Raw genomic sequence first — 14,486 nt, forward strand, 5'->3', positions numbered from 1 at the left:
ATCTTACATAAATGTAGATAAACTTTTAATTCAAGAAGACACGAGAAAGTGAAACGGGAACTGAGTCCAGGGATATTATTTTTTCTGTGTCTGTAGTGTGCTGTTTCCTTTTCATAGAGACAGAATAGATTCTGTTCAGAACAGTTTGTTTCAGGGTGGGGTAAAGGATTTCAGCCAAGTATCTTTATGCTTTCGTGCAGAAATTTATAAACTGGCAAGAGAACTTGCTCTCTCAATGAAAAAAAAAATCACAGACTTGATCCAGTTTACAAGCTTCTGAAAATCACTGTTTTCACATAGCAGATTTTTTAGAAGGCTTTGCCCAAAATAAGAGCAGATTGCATTTTTCCTAATAGAACTGCATGGCTTTAGCACCATACTGTTGTTCAGCAACTTTTGGTAGCAAGGAGTATTGTGGTTCTAGGCACAGGATCAGAAGAGTCAAACCATGCACTTATTCCCCTCATTGGCACCAAATCCATGCAAAGGAGGAAATATTCTGATCTGCAACATGTAGAGAAGATGTTAAGAAAATTGCACTGGGGTGCTTGTGAAGTACTAGGGGTAGTGCAAACTGAAGATAGGACACAAAAGCTGGCAGAGCAATAGAATATTAGGTGTAAAACTGCAGGAGTAGAGCAAGAGGTAAACACAGGGGAGGACTACAGCTACAGAGGAGAAAATAAACCCATGTTCTAAACCAGAATGTTCTTAAAATCTTCTGCTGGATACCATTACAGCCCATATTAAAAGTCATGCCCTTTCTTAATGTTGTGCTTCTTGAAGCCAAAAGAATCTCAGCCTAAAATGTGCACAAAACAAGGATACCTATGCTTGCTCAACTACAAGCACATTTATGAAGCAGTGTCATCTACCATTTTAAAAAGGAGAAATAAAATCTGTAGTAGGTTGCCCAGGGAGGTGTCAGCTTTGGAGATAAGCAGAACTTGACTGGACTGAAGTATTTTGTAAACCCTGTTCCTCAGATTATCCATAGTGTTTTTGTAATTTAAGATTTTTTTGGTGGTTGTTGTGGACTGTTAGTTTGGGCATAGTAAATCTGTGATACATCTCTTATTTGGACACTTGCAAGTATTTTATCCTCTGCCTTCTGATCAGTGGTTTTTCAGGTAGCCAGTATATTTGATGCTACTTTAGTGTATTGTCCATATAAAGATTTAAGCTTTGTGTATCATTTATTCAGTAAAATGAGCAGCTGTGCTGACCTTTTCAATACAGCTTTGGTTTTTTGTTTTTTTTTTTTTTTTTTTTTTTAAAGGTCAGGAAGGTTTCATACAACTCCCTCATTTAGCTCATTAGAGGACTTCTTTAAACATAAAAATTTTACATGTTGGCAGCTTTGACTGATTCTAGATTGCTGTCTATAGTTTTTTATGAGTAAGAGATGCATTTTGCAATGATAGTCTTTATCATAAATAATTTATTGTCATCATCTGCAGATTGTATTTATACTAACTTTGTAATTCACCATCATCAGTTAGTTTAATAGTTGGGTTTTGCATCTCTCTTACTCATTTATCAATTGAAAGGATGCAATACAGAGGAGCCTTGCAGTTGTCTCTTCTTCTTTTGAGATGTTTTTCATTTTTCAGACAGTGGTGCTTCCTGAGTTTTACATCAAGAAGATGGGAATTGCTAATGGGTATTCTTATTTTTAATCTTGAAGTTAAGTAGACAAGTATATAGCATTTTTTGATTTTTTTCCTAACAGGAAGCTAATCATCACACTGGGTAAGAAACAGAAAAGAAAAAATGAATCTTCAGATGAATTGTCTGATGCTAAGCAGACTCCACAACGGCCACTGAAAGATGAAGATTCCCAGGTAAGCAGTCAGAATTTTTCTCTTTTTAAATTTGTATGTGTTATTTCTTTGGTCCTTTTCCTGTTCTCTCTGAAAAATTGTACTCCTTTTATCACAGTGACAGCAATCCTCACTGCTGGCTTTCTCAGGCAGAAGCTTATCAGGTACTTTCCTTAGCTGAAAATGAGAAAATCCTACAGGTTCTGTAATGGGTCATCATGGCCCTGCTTTTACCTGTTCCATTTCAGTGCAGAAGTCCATAGATTTGAGGCAAAGTGCTCATCTCTTGATCTGACCATTAGACCTGGTCCTTTGGTTGACTGTGGGGAGATTGCAGAGACTGGAAGACTAATAGAAGGGACATTTATTACTGAAATTTAGTTTTTGAAAACATATTAAAGGCTTGGTTCAAATTTCACTCTGTTTTACTGAGCTCTACTTCTGTAGAGAGAATTGGTTTCTTGCAGTGTTGGATCTAAAGAGGGCAATGATCAATAGCTCTAGTTCTCTGTGAGTACTTCTGAAGGAAGTGCCAGATAAGAATTAAATAAGCAGTGGAGTCACTCCCTTGAGGAATATCTCCCTTGTTACTTCCTTTCCACATATTTTTTTATGCATTGCCTTGGTATAGTAGTAGCATAGCTAATTATTTACAAAAATTATGCACAAAAATTACGAACTGTTTGTCAGAGATTATATCCTATTTATGCTTATGCTAGTAACAGAATTATAACTGTCTTGCTTTAGGGCAGACTCCATTAAAAGTAAGGTATGCTGGAAATGGACAGCATTTATCCTCTGGCACTTTCATCCACAGAGATGAAATCAATATTCAAAATTAGGTGGTGTTGAGTAAAAAATATTGCATTATTTGATGACAGTATCAGAAAACAATTATCAGATACTGAACTGACCTTTAGCATTTCACACATAATAATGCTGGGGGAGGGAAATGATCAGAAGCCATTTCCCACAATGACTTTTTGCTAACTTAAGTGATATCTTGTCTTAGGTAAAGGTTACCTTGAAAGGTATGTAGAATTGTTTATTTCTTAGGGAATCTGTTGTGCTTTGGAGTTCATTTATTATGCTGAGAGGAGAAGAGAAAGGAGGAGAAACACTGAGGGAGGAGAAAGCAGGTTTGGTAATTCTGAAGTACTGTGACTTGCTAATAGAGTTCTGTATTCAGGTAATAGAAACTTGTAGGCCAACAAACATCATATAAAGAACTAAAGATAATTTCTGTTTTCTTGCTGTCTTTGGGTTTTTTGGGTATTTCATTTTTAGCATGACAAGGGCCATTTGTTAATGACCATCCTTTTAGCCCCAGGAAACTAAGTTTTTTCAAGCAGCTCAGTTTATTCACTCATATGTTGGAGTGCATATTTCTGATGCCTGATGAACAAATACTTAATAGCTTGAATTACTTGAACCTGGTTCTTAGTCCGTATGGTTTTGTATTGCTCCTATTAGCTGGTATTTTTATTTCATTTTGGTTTTTAATAAAATCTGCTTCTGTCAGCAAGCTATTGTTGATTTAACTATGTCAATCTTAATCTGAAGTTTGTTTGTTCTAACACCCTGCTGTGCACATACTTGGATTTTATTGAAGTGTAGCTCATCTGGCTACATTATCCTATAAAGCTGATTATGTAGTTTATATGTGTACTTTCCCAGCTTCTCCAGAAGAATGGTGATGCTCCTTCTTTGATTTTTATTGTATATGTAGAGTTATGATGGCACTTCACTGAGATACTTTCAGTGTAGTTGTTAAAGCATCACTAGGTCTTTCTCCAGATGGCAGCCAGAGCAAGGACTGAGTTTAACAGAAAGTAAGTTCTTGTGCCACAATATTGCTGTTACCTAATGTCAGTTCTGCAGAAGTCAGTATGACCACAAGACTTTGGGTTTTGTTCTACTCACATCTTGTTCCTCTCCCAAGTGTTTATTACAGTATATTGCAACTAGCATTGGGTTTTCCTAATAAAAATGTTTTGTTGTGTAGCTAAGTATAATTGATTTTATAGATACTGTTCTATCTTGCTGATTTGTTACTACCACGTGCTAGAGCAGATTGCTCTCTTTTCAAGTGTTAGCTGACAAGTTAGATTCTGCAATCAGTATTTAGCTCATGCTTTTAAAAATTAATCTTATTAAACATGAAGTGTCTCATGTTAGTACTGAGAGGTGGAAATGATATGCGATATCCTAATAATCTAAGTATTCAAAACTTACACAGTGCTTGAGAAGGATTTATTTTCTTAAACTGAGTGTTATTTCTACAACTGGCACTTGCCCTCAGGCTCTACAGAAATGAGTAGAAGAGAGAGAAACCACCAAGTAAGCCAAATAGACAAACCAAAATGCATTAACAAAGGAATTAACTTTATCAGCCATCATAATCAGACTTCATCAGCAATCTGACCAGTATGATCTAATGAATATCATAATTTCTGTGTAACACTGTTTGATAGAGATACTTCAGCATATTATGTATATTTCATTCGGTTTCTTCATTTGGACAGGAACACAATGCTGTTACACTGCATTATGAAATGGCTGTTGAAATACTGATGCTTATGGGAGATCCTTTATGTATCACCTTTGTTCCCATATCCTGAAAATGTTGTTCTGTGTTTCCTCTTGAACTTGAAAAGTATCAAATATGGAAGTGAAACAGAAAAAACCAGAATTAATTGATTGAAAACAGTGTATGGCTGGTTTTGTTGCTCTGTGTTTCACAGGTTTCATGTTGTTTATCAAGTGCTGATACTGCTGAAGCATTGCTTAGGGTGCCCTCAAACTTGCCATTGATGTTACAGGAAGTTTTCAGTTGAAACTCTATTTTTGTTTTCTTGCATGCAGAAGAGAAGATCAAATCGTCAAGTTAAAAGGAAAAAATATGCTGAAGAAGGAGAAGGAAAACAATCAGAAGAAGAAGCTAAAGTTTCTGTGAAAATCAAAAAGAATTCTGCTCCTCTACCTGCTGAGCAGCCTTTACAATTATTTGTGGTAAGTAGAAACTGGTAATGGGAAATTTGCAGTGTTAAGTAACTCAGTGGACAAAATCCATAAGGTGGAAGGAATAAGCTCTTGTTACTAAGCTTGCTAAGATCTTGAGAACTGGAAGAAATGGCTTATTACTTTCTGTTTTCTTTTCCTTTCTGTTATAAACATTTGTTGACTTAGCCGAAGTTAAGATAAGATCACGAGATGTTTGAAGGAGTGCCAGAGTTGGAAGGAGAAAGTATGATTGGGAGCAAATCAAGGGAGGGAAGGTGGCTTTTTATTGGAAGCAACTTTTAAAGATTGGCACTCTATCTCTGGAACCACAGCTTCAGTCTTGGCAGAGCTGAGCAGTACCCGATCTGTGTCACACCTACGCCCTGCTGGAATTCCCAGGCACGACCTTGTCTGCCTGATTTCACAGCATGTCTGTTATCTGTGTTCAGAGTAAATCTATTAAATTGAATTTGACACGTGCTTGTTTTGGTTTATTCTTTTTTTTTTTTGTTTCCAACCTGTCTGCCACTGCCCTTTTTCCTCCATATCTGTATTAAGTCCTGGGTATGTCCACTGCATCAGAGTCACTCAGCAGGGCAATCACAGTGAGTCTGTGCCTGGAAAGTGAAAGAAACACCATGGCTTGTACTGTAAGGCATCTGATGCCCTTTGGAAGTGCCAGACTTACTGTACTTCTACATGTATTTGTCATCTGGATTTTAAATTTTGCTCTGGGACTGTTAAAGAGAATACTACTGGCAGAGGTCAAATTTTGCCTTCATTGATGAACTTTTAACAAGCCTTAACAAGTTGAAGGGTTTTAAGCCTAATCAGTTTGAAGAGAGGGCATTTACTGCAAATAATGTCATTGTTTTCCTGCATTTTTAGGAAAATCCAAGTGAAGAAGATGGAGCAATAGTAGACAAAATCTTATCCTCCAGGGTGATAAAGAAAGAAGTAAGTGATTTTCATGGGGTGAAGTTGCTGATTTGAAAAAGGAGTTGATATCTGTCATTTTACATTTCCCCTAAATTTACTTTTCTAGATATCTGCTGGGATGACAGTAGAAACTGAAGAATTTTTTGTAAAATACAAAAACTAGTAAGTATTGTAAAAGTTACTTCATTGGAGGTGTTGACTGAAATAAATACCATATTCATTACTGAAGTTTTGTATTGCTTGAAGATTATATATAACCATCCATCTTTTTAGACTTTTCTTTACAAATTTAGTCTTAAAATTGCTAAGAGTATGCATTATATTGATGATAATTTCTGAATTATCTGTAATATAACCAGCATTGACCAATTAGCTGATAGCCATTATTGCCACAAAAACAGCATTTTCAGAGAAGATAGATTTGTACTAAATTGAGCAGGGGCTGTGTGCCTGAGGCTGATCTTAATTTAATGAGTGTAAATCAGCTATGTAGTGAACCTAGATTAGATTTAGTGTCACACATTTAGGAGAGGTTGACGTAGGAGTTGGTCTTACTGTTTTTTAAAAAGACAAAAAAATACATCAATAGAACTGATTTTAAATCAGATGCAGGAATTAAAGAATTACGAAGAAAAAAAAAATTTCCATATATTCCTATTTTAAATGTAATGCCTATCTTTATGTCACTACTCAGATCTTGGTGATTTTCAACAAGAGCATTTTTAGTTTTACATATGTGCATAATTTCATTAGATTTTTGCTAGTAAGGAATTTTTCTGATTCTGGATTCATATTTCTGGAGACCATTAGCTGTTGTTTTCTGAAAGGGTAAAGCCTGCCTTTTCATCTGAGAATGAGTAATAGCCAGCAATAGCTCATCTTTATTTCTAGCCTTAAAAAGCCATGAAAATACATTAAAAAAGATGAGTGAGGAAGAAATATGTACAAACCAAATCTAACCAGTCTAACTTCACAAGGGCTCACTTGGGGTGCAGTTTGGTGGGGTAGGTCCTGGTGTTCATGCTTCCTCCTATTGACCCTATTACTTTGTGCTGTTCCTCCAGCCTGATCTGATGAGAGGTCCCTTTTTGCCAAGGGCTCTGATTCTCCTCACAGATCTTTTAATGGGCTCAGGTATACAGTTCAGCAGTACCTGTGAAGAGATGTTCACATCAAGTAAATGAAAGAGATCAAATATACTCAGTACTTTATATCTCTGGGTTCTTTCTGATAGAGGCATCAGATATTAAATCTGATTTATTTAAGCTTACTTTAAATATGGTTGTTTCTCTTCTTAGGACACATGAAAGAAAGTTGGGAATCCATAGAGTTCTATGGATCCTATCCCCAAAGCTTTGCTTTAACGAGATAAGATGATTATTGGGGAGAATAAATTTTTGATCTTCACAGTGAAATCAGTTTTAAATGATAAAATGGGAAATACTGGTTTCTAAATTATATTACTTTAACTGTATATTAAAAATAGATAGTAAGCTTTTGCTTTCACTAATATGTTAATCTCTGTAATTTTAGCTCTTACCTCCACTGTGAGTGGGCCACAGAACAGCAGCTTCTAAAGGATAAAAGAATCCAGCAGAAAATTAAACGATTCAAACTAAGGCAAGCACAACGAGCTCACTTTTTTGCAGATGTGAGTATGAAATATACAATTAAACTTTTATTTCCTTCTGAAGTTGAGAAATAGTTTGCTTTTAAATAGAACAGCTGAATGTTGAGAAGTAAAAACTGAGCCACTGGGATTGAGCTTTTTGTTGTAGCAGAGGGTTGGTTGTTTAACATAATTTAAAAATCAAGTTTTCTACAGTCACTGAACTAGTCTGACTTGCATGGTTTAAAATGGGGATTATTTAGGTAACTACTACAGAGTGGTGTGGAGGGAAATACTGTGTTAGTATGGCTAGGTGCTGTACTATGGGACTTATCTATTTGAATGTCAGTCCATTTCAATGCCCTTTGGAGAAAAAAAAAAAAAGAGGGTGGAGGGTGTGGATTTTAAGGTGTGTGCAAAAGTCTCAATAGCTTCCCCATTTACAAAGGCCAAATTAATTTTGTGTCTGATGAGACCAAGTCTTAGCATAGACCAGCTTTTCTTGCCTCTCTACTGATTTAATTCATCTTGCATTGCAGATGGAGGAAGAACCTTTTAATCCTGACTATGTTGAAGTAGACCGGGTATTAGAAGTATCTCTCTGTGAAGATAAAGACACTGGTGAGGTAAATATATATATCTGGAAGCAGGTCAAGAAGATACACCTCCAAGTAGTGTTTGCTATTTGTAATTTGATCAGATTTCAACATACTGCCTTAATGAATTTAAGCTTCAGTAATATTTTTAAAGATACATTCCATACTTGTCATGTCTTATGTGAGCCATATGTTTAAATGGAAATCAGAGTTCAACAGTTGACATATTTATTAGTATTGTTAGGTTGCAGAGGAAGGCAGGGTAGTAGTGGTTCTCTCTTTCTCTCTAACTGTCCCCCTAGGCTTTAGGTAACCAGTGATTGATTAAGAGAAGCTTACCAGTGAACCTTTCTCTATTGAGTCTTTATGAAAACTCTGACTTCAAGTAGCTCTTCTGGAAAGTTATCACAGCACAAAAAGACAAGATTAGGATTTTTTGGAAAAAAAAAAACAGGCAAATCAAGCAAATAAATTACCAAAATTCAGAAGGAGTCTGAGGCAAGTGGAGAACAGAGACAGACAAACTTCTTTATTAAGGGCATTGGAATAGCTAGGATACTTCTTGAGTTCTTCTAGGTAGCAAAATGAGCAGTGATATCTCCAATAATCTTCCTAAAGCAGAGCTGAGAGCTAAAATTACTTTTTGTTGCATGCAGAGGGTTTGTCATTATTACTTCCAGAGAAGAATTTGTCGTAAGACTTTCCCTCAACTTCTTGAAAGATGAGGTTTTATTTCCTTGTGTAAATTTATTTACAGAATCTGCCTTAGTTTTTACTTTTACGGTCTGCCTTAGTTCCATCTTCAGACATTTTTTCCTAAGTTTTAATGTGTCATCCAAGAAGAATTGTAAAGCTTTTCTGTTTGTTTGAGAAGACCTCAGTTTTAGGAACTTTCTCCATGTCTGTTTTAGGCTTAGGTAAGCTGATTTGGAGGGTGAAGGCAATGTTCTTGGTAGTACCTCTGCAATTAAGAGCTTCCTCCTCCCCCCTGTGCCCCATTTCTAAAAACATCAAAAAATGTGTAGTAATTTCTTTCCTAAGACTGAGATCTACTTAGGGCTCAGTGGGATTGAAAACATTCTCCAGGGTCTACAACAAGTGGCAGAGTATGAGAGGCCAAGGATAAGCAGGTAGATAACAAGAAACTACACCAAACATTATAATAAGTATCAAAAATAGACTTTTGTGTTTAGCTCTCATGTGAAATGGCTACTCAAATAGTAAGGCATATTAACAGTCTTTACACTAAATTAAAAGCTGATAACATTCAGAATTTTCTTCTGCAGCCTGTTATTTACTATTTAGTCAAATGGTGTTCATTGCCATATGAAGACAGCACGTGGGAGCTGAAAGAAGATGTAGATCAAGCAAAAATAGAAGAATTTGAACAGTTGCAAGCTTCCAGGCCTGACTCAAGGAGATTGGTAAAATTATATCTAATTTACTTGTCTGTCTTGGAAAATTAGATTTGGGGTTTTTTTTTGCACTTTAAACTTCTGTTAAAACATAAGGCTTATTGACATTCTGTGTAAAGAATCTCTGTGCCTTGTTACCTGGGAATAATAATATTTTTTTCTGCTTTGTTACTCTCTTTAAAAAAAGTAATTTTTGTTCAGGAAAACAAATGAAATGCCATAACTTTCTGAGTGATTAGCAACACTTTGAAACTGGCTACCACAGAATCTAAGTATGCTTAAGAGAAGGAGAAAACAGAACAAAGTGTAAACATCCTTTTATAGAGAAGAGAGTTAAGTCTTGTGCTTCAACAGTGAAGGAAATTGGCAAATGAGATCTGTCAAACACGTTATTTAATGATTTCCTGCTTTTATTTTGCTTGTCAGAAAGGTCTAGCTGAAAGGAATAAAAATACATTTAATAAGCCAATGTGTTTTACCTTTAAGTTATCAATTTTCTGTCTCACAGTGCTGGAGAAAACAAAGTAGTTCCATTTGAAGTCCTGTATGTCATTGTCAGAAGAAGATGTGTCCTGTGTGGTGTAATGCAACACTTGTTCTAACTTCTTTTATGTAACTGATTATGCACAGTGTTCTAATTTGTAGGCTTTGGAATTTATTTTGATGTTTTCTCCATCTGCAGATAATGGCAGTAGTCACGATGAACATCATATTATATTTAGTCCATTTCCCTAGTATTTATTTAAAAACCTGCCATATTGGCATGTGGGAAGGAGGGCTTTTATACCTCTCTGTTACCATATTTGGTTTTGAGGGAAAAAGATGATTAAAGGGTAGCTGTACAACTGGCAGTCATCTTAGCATCAGCAACAAGTATTTTTTTGTTCCAGGCTCTAGCAAGTACAGGAAAGTATTTGCTGACTGCAGCCCTGTGAGCCAGGAGCGTGGCAGCTTCTGGTGTGGGGGAGTGGACAGATGGCTGCTGGTGGGTGAGGGGAGAAAGCCACAGCTGCTGGGGAGGGACAGCTCCTGCCACACTGAGACCTGGTGTCAGGTGATGCTCACGTTGACAATAAAGAGATATAAAATGCAGATCTCAGATTAAGAGCTGCCAGATGAGGCCACATGAGTCTAGAGCAAGTGCGAGCTTGTGTAAGTACTGGGAAACGTAGGAGAGGGAAAAAAATACAGCTGACCAGAAAAGTCTTACTAAATATATTTTGATTGAATGTGTGAGTCTGTTCATGCTGGGATGCAGAAGTTATCCCAGGAGAGCGTTTTCTCCTGGAGTCCTACCTAGTATCAGTACAAACTGCCATGATTCTCTAGGATGCTGGCTAAGCCAGTGGCCAGCACATTGAGTCTTCAGCCTTAAGAACTCATCTGTCTGTGTGTCTGTGTGTGTGCATTTCTATACAGCCTCTCAGCTTTCCTTTAGCTTGAGAGGGACATTTAGGTGATATGCCTTGGTACTGCCAAAGTTGTTTGGTCATGTTCCTTGCATCATCATCCTGGTTGTTGAGACTGTTTTTTATCCGATCCCTTGGTGAAATTGATTCAGGGAACAAAACCACTCACAAATCTACTTATTTATGTTCTTGGTTTGGGCTGTCTGAAGTGACTGTGAGATGGAGAGATCAGCAGTGACCAGGGCATGTACTGAAAGGAAAGGGCAAGATCATGATAACTCTGTCACTTGCCCAGAACAGCATCAGCATTTATAGTTACTTAGACTTTAGGGATTTAAAGAAGTCCCAAAGGCTTGCTTGACTCTGATTGTAGAACAGCTGTTCTTAGAGCTTCCAAAGTGAAACTTCATGTATTATTGAAGATTCTCATATAAATGTTTCAGATTACCAGTGCCAAGCTATTTATATGCCTAGTCTTATAAAGTATTTGCTTTTTTATTATAATATACTCAGGAATTAATTTTAGAAGCATTAATTTGTATCAGATAAAAACAAATTTCAGCTTTCTGTAGGCTAGTAATTAGTAAATAAAGTTAGCAATGGCACCTTCCTCATTTTAAGGTTCAGTCATTACCTTTGAATCAGAATTGTTACATTCAGGAAATAGTTAAAATACTTTGTAAAAATAAAGCATGTACCAACTTGCACATGTTTTAATCTTTCCCTTAAAGGACCGACCCCCTCCAAACTCCTGGAAGAAGATAGAACAGTCTAGGGAATATAAAAATGGCAATCAGCTCAGGGAATATCAACTGGAAGGACTTAACTGGCTCCTATTCAACTGGTACAACAGGTATATGCATAGAATTTTTAACAAATTTTCTGTCACTATTACTAGGGATAAATGTTGTTTTAACTAAATTTGTTAACTTCTCTGCTTATGGTTAAAAAGCTGCAATTAGAAAAAATAAGTTTCTCTTTATGAAGTATGTTTTTAGCAACAAGAACAACAAAAATCAAATTTTAAGTTCGTTTTATTCTTTTAATTGAAAATAAGTTTCATGTGCTAGATAAAATTAAAGCAAAAAGCAACTTCCACCAAAGTTTTCTTTTTTTTTCTTTTAACAACTGCAGAAGACTTGCTGATTAAAATTTTTCTTGAGCTAGTACATATTTCAAATTACCTCTCTTTAGCAATGAGGCTAATAAATAATAGTGTTTTCTGTATTGTGAGCTATTGGTACAGCAAATGTATCAATTTACCATACAGTTTCATGATCTGAAAAAGAAAATTTTAATTCTCAGTAAAGCACGACATAGTTGTTTAAGCATCTGTGCATATGGAGTGAAGGGCTTGGATGTATGGCTGAGGGTGAGAGCCTACTGGTACTTCATTTGGTAATTTAGTGATATGCCCCTGACTCAGTTTTGGAAACAAAAGGGGAAATTTTTGTAATGCATTCCTGTTACGTGAGTGCAGTTGCATTCTATCTCTGACTTTTAGGGATTCTTCATTAATTTCTAGCAGTCTTATCAAGTTGTGTGTGTAGGAGATCAGATTAATTTGAATTCCTTTAATTAGGGCAGATGTAGTCCCAAAAGAATGTTTTTTCTAGGAGAACACCATACAACATTCTGTTCTTAGTTTTTGCCAGTGCTGAACATTATAGCAAGTTTGTGGTTTTTTCTATGAAGTTCATTCTTTCACCATGGCCAGGGAAGATTTGCAAGCATCTTCTGCAGTGCCTTAATTTTGACCATTGTTTTAAAATTTGTTATAAATTGTTCATTTGAATAACAGCTTTAGTGTCTGTGCTTTCTTGGATGCTAATAACAAATAAATTTATTTTGCTTGCAGGCGGAATTGCATTTTAGCAGATGAAATGGGTCTTGGCAAAACCATTCAGTCCATTACATTCCTCTATGAAATCCTGCTGGCTGGTATAAGAGGCCCTTTTCTGATCATAGCTCCACTTTCCACAATAGCAAACTGGGAAAGAGAATTCCGCACGTGGACTGACCTGAACGTTGTGGTGTACCATGGCAGCATGATCAGCAGGCAGATGATTCAGCAGTATGAAATGTACTTCAGGGACTCACAGGTACTGTAATGTCACTTCTGTGCAGTAACTTACCCAAAACCTCTTTCAGGTAGTAGTAATAAAGTATACTTGACGTTATCTGTACATCTGTCTCAGTGGAAGTCATTTACATGCAGTGATGTGGGTTGTTTTTTTTTTTTTTAAGCTTTTTACAAATCTGAATCTTTAACATATGCTTACTGAGTAAATTTTGTGAAAGGGGTTGCAGCAAGATGTATGTTGTTTCAGTATGCTGAGTAATTTTGCAGTTGAATAGCAGTGATGCTGACACTCAGGAGGAGATTAAAGTGTACCCAGATGGTGGCAGTTGGGTCCTGAATTTGAGGAGCAGTGAGAACAAAAATACAGCAGATTAAGCTCTGGTTTTTACCTTTGTGGCTGATGATTTCCTTTTTCTATCTTGAATTAGCATTATCTGTGTACAGTTGGTCATTCTGTCTGAAATATTTGACATTAAATGGTGTGCAAACCTTCAGATCTGACTATTTTAGAAGTTACTTCTGCTTTTCCTACATATTCTGCATAATTTTTTTTTTTTTTTTAACTACCATGGTATTTCTACAAAAATTAATGAGGCTGAAACCTTTTTTTAAAGTAGTGATAAATACTAAAAGGACATCTTGCTTCCCTAGTGAATTATCATATACTGCCTTGTTGAAGGCCTTATGCATTCTTTTTTGTCAGGCCAGTGGAGTAAACTGGATAAAATGTGTTCATTTAGTTCTCAGCTAGTATTTTTATTTCTTCTGTATGAGTGCTATGTGTATCAGAACCCTATTTTTTTTCTGTGATTGACTGTAGGTTTTTCCCTCCCAGTCTTTCAGATGATCCTGGGCTTAAAAATGGGATAGTATCTGCATGCACCCTTTGGAATAGTTTTCTTAGATGGGTAAATCTGTAATTTAAGTGTTCAAAATTTTACTGTCGATTTGACAATACTGGAATTGTGGCTATGGATAATTACTCATTAGTATTAATTACAGAGTTAGAGATGTAATACATCTTATACACGTGTATAGGATGACAAAATTATTTATAATGTAAAGTCTGATGTCTAGCTCTTGACAAAATTTCAGCAAGAAAATTTTGAAGTTGAGTAGATCCAAGATAATATAACAAATCTGGTGTCTTAATGAATTTCTAGGGACGTATTGTTCGAGGTACCTACAGATTCCAAGCAATTATCACAACTTTTGAAATGATTCTTGGTGGGTGTCCAGAGTTAAATGCAATTGAGTGGCGGTGTGTGATTATTGATGAAGCTCACAGACTGAAGAACAAAAACTGCAAACTCTTGGAAGGACTAAAATTAATGAACCTTGTGAGTAAATATATTTCAGTATTGGGGTGTGATTCTAGCTAAGTACAATACAAGTCACAACTTTCTTCTGCCTCCCAAAAACAATCTCTCAAGCAGCCTTTTTTAGGAGGTACCTACACTGATACCTGATACTGTCATCAAAGGCATTTATTTTTGACAGGTGATGCTGGTATACTTTTAATTAAATAAAATGTGACAAGTTCTAATTCTAAGTAGAATGTCTTTCTCATGATGCTGTGCTATTTGCTTTGATTATTATGAAGGTTTTG

At 36.1% G+C, this 14,486-nt stretch overlaps 1 protein-coding gene across 13 annotated transcripts in view; it reads left to right on the forward strand.

Moving 5' to 3' along the window:
• The window catches only part of CHD9 (chromodomain helicase DNA binding protein 9), a 76,845-nt gene that overhangs the window by 34,919 nt on the left and 27,440 nt on the right, over positions 1-14,486 (forward strand). For all 13 annotated transcript variants that reach the window (XM_071756911.1, XM_071756917.1, XM_071756918.1 and 10 more), the window contains 10 exons: positions 1,733-1,844; positions 4,689-4,835; positions 5,715-5,783; positions 5,872-5,927; positions 7,299-7,416; positions 7,914-8,000; positions 9,257-9,394; positions 11,526-11,647; positions 12,653-12,896; positions 14,041-14,217. In XM_071756911.1, the coding sequence (XP_071613012.1) occupies positions 1,733-1,844; positions 4,689-4,835; positions 5,715-5,783; positions 5,872-5,927; positions 7,299-7,416; positions 7,914-8,000; positions 9,257-9,394; positions 11,526-11,647; positions 12,653-12,896; positions 14,041-14,217 (1,270 nt within the window). The remainder of the gene's footprint in view (positions 1-1,732; positions 1,845-4,688; positions 4,836-5,714; positions 5,784-5,871; positions 5,928-7,298; positions 7,417-7,913; positions 8,001-9,256; positions 9,395-11,525; positions 11,648-12,652; positions 12,897-14,040; positions 14,218-14,486) is intronic.

This window comes from Heliangelus exortis, chromosome 13 (assembly GCF_036169615.1).
Source record: "Heliangelus exortis chromosome 13, bHelExo1.hap1, whole genome shotgun sequence".
NCBI classification, from domain to species: Eukaryota; Metazoa; Chordata; class Aves; order Apodiformes; family Trochilidae; genus Heliangelus; species Heliangelus exortis.